We start from the raw sequence: 5493 nt of genomic DNA on the forward strand, positions 1-5493 counted from the left end.
ATATTATATTAGTATAGATATTAATATAATTCATGCTATTATAATATATCTAATTTTTAATCACTACAAAAAATTTGATTTTTTGCGACGAAATTTTTTCGTCGCTAAAAATCTTATTTTCGTCGCTAATAGTATTTGCAACGAAATATATCGTCGCTAAAAATTTGTAGAGAAAGCCTCGTAGCAAAAGACCTTAGCGACGAAAATATTTTATTTCGTCGCAAAAAATAGTAAACCCAGACGACGAAGTTATGTACTGTATTAGCGACGAAAATATTTTGTCGCAAGAGCTTAAATTTTCGTCGCTAAAATTGCAACGAAAAAAAATTTCGTCGCTAAATATTTTGATTAAAAAAATTTTTTTCTTATTTTTTGCGACGAAAATTAGTTTCGTCGCAAAACTTAGCGACGGATTTCGTCGCAAAATATTTGTCGCAAAAAGTTCGTCGCAAAAATTGCGACAAAAAAAATTTTCGTCGCTATAATTGCGACGAAAAAAAATTTCGTCGCTATAATAGCAACGAAATAAAATTTTCGTCGCTAAAATGGCGACGAAAATAAAAAATTTCGTCGCTATAATGGCGACGAAATAATAATTTCGTCGCTATAATGGCGACGAAATAATAATTTCGTCGCTAAAATTGCAACGAAATAAAAATTTCGTCGCAAAAAGTTTAAATTTTTAGCGACGAAATTTTTTTTCGTCGCTAAAATAGCAACGAAATAATTTCGTCGCAAAAGTTGCGACGAAAAAAAAATTTCGTCGCTATAATGGCGACGAAATAATAATTTCGTCGCTATAAGGACGACGAAATAAAAATATTCTCTGGCATAATTGCGACGAAATAAAAATTTCGTCGCAAAAGTTATAATTTTTAGCGACGAAACTAAGACTTTCGTCGCAAAAATAGCAACGAAATAAAAAATTTCGTCGCAATGAATAATAAATGTTTTATTTTTTGGGTTCACAAATTTTTTTGCGACGAAATTAATATTTCGTCGCTAAAATAAATTTTGGATAAAAAATAAAATTTTTATTAATTTTTCAAAAAAACCTGCTCAAATACAAATTATCTGATCAACCATATTTTAAATAAACAGTATGTTAACACAATAAAAATATTCTAAGTCAAAAGACCAATTTCAAATAACAAAAAGTTTCATAACCATCTTTGTCATATACAAAAATATAAGTCCATACACCATTTTAAATTTAAAATAAGTACAAACTAAGTATGATCTGACTCATTGGCCTCGTTCCCTCCTCCAGGCGTCGATCCCTGACCCGATACGTGTCGCGATGGTGGTGCAGAGGCGGCATCATGTGGCTGTAGAGGTGCTAACTCAGAAGCATCAATACCGAGCCGTCCCGCCACCGCAGCTACGATCCTCTCGAGCGTCTGACTACGATTCATCCAGTAACTAATCTGATCTTGCATCATGCTCATGGATGTCCTAACTGCCTCTGGCACCGATGTATCATCAGACCGGCCGGATGACGAACTGCGTGATTTTTTGGACCGCATGCTATGACCAGATCCTAGCTGCCGCCCGAGGACGGTATCCAAAATCGTATCATCTGTCATCAAACAAACCTGCTGCGATCCAGTATCACCATCAGATCCCACCTCCCTCGTCGCCTGCTCTCTCAATTCTAACATTTTTTCCTTCACAATAAACAAAATAAAATCATAAATTTTTTTCAAACTCTTTAAAAGTATTCAAAATGTAGAGTAATGATACTTACATGACGCTGCCTCGCCTCCTCGGTCACGAACTCGCCACTCTTGTTTTGATAGAATTTAGCATAGGCGTCGACTCCGGATAGTCCCTGTTCAAACAAAAAAAAAGAAAAAAAAGATATCAAAATAATGTAAATATTTAATAAAAAGTTACAAAGTATGATTGCAAATGTAGTTACATACCATCCTCTTCATTCCCTGTGCAAAAGAGGCACTTCCTTGCGTGTGAATAGAATCAATCTTGCTCCTATTCACCTTATTCGCCTCCGATCGTCGCTACAAAATACATACAATTATAACCAATAAAGGACATAACATAATTAAAAAACTTGGAACACTAGACATACCTGAAATGCCTCAGTTCCAAAATGCTCACATAACCACCGCCAATCGTCACTAGACCCAGCCCAATTTCTGTATGGCTGGGTCACAGGATCAATCCCCTTCGCCTGCAGCTCATTGCAGTATTTATGAAGCCTACATCGCCGATCTCTGTATCTATTTGCAGCCATTTTGAGAATACATGCCGTCACTTCTTCGTCAGTGCAATCCTCGAAGTCAATATTATCCTACACAGTAATCATACCAAAAGGCAAATACATGAAATTATTCATATAATAAAAAATTTATTTATATAACCAAAAATAATATGGATCATGTAATGATATGCAAGACATCCAAATTTAATTCTTACCCTGATGTGAGAGACTAGAGCATCACGGTATCGAGGAGCTACATGCTTGAAACTTTCAGCAGCCCACGGAAAATGATTCCACATATACAAACTGATCTCATTTGCGACGATACTGGCCTCTGTGCCAACCGGATGATCTCGAAATATATGTACCTTCGGTTTTTCATTGTGTGTATGCACATATTTTTCCAAAACAAGACCCCTACTAGGACCACGCACTGCACGTCGATGCTGTGTTCCTACATGTAAAAATTGATGAAATGAACATATATCATGTATCACTAAATGCATATAACAAAAAAATATATATGGTTTATAAATTGATAGAGATGTACCTGTAAGGGGATGATGCTGCGGTACCATGGCCTCCGGCTGGGCAAGCTCTGGCTGAGCACTAGGCGGCTCTGTGGACTCGGGCAACTGAGTCTCATCTAAATCCTCTGAGTCATCATGCAAAATGCTAAAGTGAGGATGTGTATCATCAAGCGGAGCCTGCTGCCTACCCGTGAATGTCTACGTCCAGGACCAGTCATGATGCTGCAATGATTAAAATAATTTAAATCAGTAAGTAATCAACAAAACTCAAGTATTACATGATATAATAAAAAAAAATAAATTGAATTACTTATTCATATTAATTATTGTTCTCAGATTCTGAACTCGTGTCCATATAGTCATCTTCGACGGGAGTCATAGAAGACTTCGACCCTGAAGTACTATCATCATTGTCGTTAACGAAGTCATTATTGGATCGTGCTCGTGTCCCGTGCCCTTATGGACGATCCAACAACAGAACATCCTCAGGTTCATAGTCGTCTCTTTGTAATTGTCCTATGTCAATCGTATCATCTGGCACTAATATGTTATCTGGTGCTTGCATTTTGATATGCTTCGTTTTCAATAATTGCACAGACTTCATATTCTCAAGATGTTCATCGTTCGGGCATATGAAAAGTGCAGGATCAAACAAATGCCTATGCTGAGCCCTTATTGCAACTCGCCAAGGCTCTTTCATTTTGTTATCATCAATATACCATACTAGTCTTGCTTGCTTTGCAAAATATAAGGATCACTTTCATACCATACATGACCAGTGTGGACACTGACGAGTTGAGGATCTATAACAATTGGCCTGTGTCGTCCTAAGTCATACCATCGGACACTTGAATAACACAATCCGTCGAAGACCACTATATCTCAACTCTATAACCTCATGCAGAACACCAAAAAATCTATTATTTCACCCTTGTGCTCGCCCTCCACGCTTATTCCACAATTCTGTGTGGTTCGATCACGATCGCGATCTTCCGTTAAGAATCGCACACCATTGACTATGCATGCTGAATATACTGATACACGTCTGTCAGGTTTTCGTGCAAGTGCAGCTAAGTCATTACTGATACAGTTAGGATTGTCTATACGTAGCTGAGCTATCTACAATTAAAAGAACAATAAGCAGGTTAAATTTGACAAGATAAATACTATATAAACAAACTTTAATCATGTATGAACATGAACATAACTTAACCCGTTCGTCAAACCATGATGCGAATTGATTCCTATGTCGTGCCGCTGCTAATGTAGGATTACTTCTTCTGAGCTCACTTTCGTGTTCTCTGAAGTGATACAGTAATACCCATGTATATTTTAATTTAGAGTCCACGTGCATTCATTGATATATCAACAATAAAAATTAAATGTATATACTCACATCATGTAGGCTTCTACCCTCCCTCGCAATTGTTTAGCACATACCAATGCATGTCATCCGTTTCTTGTGGTGTCAACATTCGAAAATCTTTTTTACCATATGGTCGGGCAACATTGGAGAACACGGACAATCCATCGGTCAGAATCTCATCAACATCAATATTCCGTTGTGGCCTTGGTAAATTTGGTCTCCACTCGTCGAAGGTACATAGAGCAGAATGTCAGACATTCATTCATAACATGTGCCTCTGCTATTGAACCTTCAGGCCGTGCTTTGTTAGTGACGGCACTCTTGTATTCACGCATCTCCCTATTCAATAAATTATCAATTGATATCACATATAATAAGAATACAATAATGAATAATAAATATTACAATATCATGCAATTACCTTTCAATTGGGTACATCCATCTTGTATGTACTGGCCCACCCAATCTAGCCTCATGTGGAAGATGAACAGAAAGATGCACCATGATATCAAAGAAGGCGGGAGGGAATATCATCTCGAGCTTACAGAGAGTAATGATAATCTTCTTCTCCAATATGTCGATCTGACTTCGTCTCAATGTCTTCGCACATAAGTCTCGAAAATAAGTTCCCAGATCAAGTAACGCATCACACACATTATCCGGCAACAATCCGCGCAAACCAACTGGGAGCACATGCTGTAGAAGTACATGACAATCATGACTTTTCATCCCGACGATCTTCCCATCTTTCGACTTGATGCACCGTTTCAAGTTTGAGGCGTATCCATCAGGAAACCTCACTGATCTCAAATATGAAAGAAATTGATTTCTCTCTCTTCGATTCAGTGTATAACATGCCAATGGCTTCACCAGCCTATCCCCTCGTCGAATCAAATGTAATTCCTTTCTAATCCGCATATCCTCTAAGTCAAGACGAGCCTTCACGGTATCCTTTGTTCTTCCTTCGATATTGAGAATGGTATAAAATACATTATCAAATATATTCTTTTCAATATGCATGACGTCAAGATTATGCCGAAGAAGAAGCGTTTTCCAATATGGAAGATCAAACAACTTGCTCTTTTTTCTCTAATTTCCGATACTTGTTCGCACCCCTACTTGGCTGGCCAGACCCTTACCAAATATGACATCCTGTGAGTTTGGTAACTGATTTAAAATATTGTCCGTAGACCAGAATCTTGGCTGCGCACGTCGTTCATGCTTGCCATTGAACTTAAGACTTCTCCTCCATCTATGATCATCTGGCAAGAAACGTCGATGGCCGGTAAAACAAATCTTTCCGCGAATACGGTCCGATGTAATATCATCGTTACAAGTTGGGCATGCTTTATACCCTTTTGTACACCATCCAGAAA

At 37.8% G+C, this 5493-nt stretch overlaps 2 protein-coding genes across 2 annotated transcripts; both read right to left on the reverse strand.

Moving 5' to 3' along the window:
- Positions 1-1141: 1141 nt before the first annotated feature.
- LOC140857443 (uncharacterized) lies at positions 1142-2062 on the reverse strand. Its single transcript, XM_073256282.1, has 3 exons — positions 1926-2062; positions 1748-1831; positions 1142-1667 (listed from the first exon to the last, which is right to left on the reverse strand). The coding sequence occupies exons 1-3, from the start codon at positions 1935-1937 to the stop codon at positions 1230-1232; spliced, it is 534 nt and encodes a 177-aa protein (XP_073112383.1). The 5' UTR covers positions 1938-2062; the 3' UTR covers positions 1142-1229.
- On the reverse strand, positions 2063-3190 carry LOC140857301 (uncharacterized). The gene is made up of 3 exons (XM_073256083.1): positions 2772-3190; positions 2437-2675; positions 2063-2311 (listed from the first exon to the last, which is right to left on the reverse strand). Exons 1-3 carry the CDS (start codon positions 2797-2799, stop codon positions 2063-2065), a joined length of 516 nt encoding a protein of 171 aa, XP_073112184.1. The 5' UTR covers positions 2800-3190.
- Positions 3191-5493: the final 2303 nt, after the last annotated feature.

The sequence above is a fragment of the Elaeis guineensis genome, chromosome 4, assembly GCF_000442705.2.
Source record: "Elaeis guineensis isolate ETL-2024a chromosome 4, EG11, whole genome shotgun sequence".
Taxonomy (NCBI): Eukaryota; Viridiplantae; Streptophyta; class Magnoliopsida; order Arecales; family Arecaceae; genus Elaeis; species Elaeis guineensis.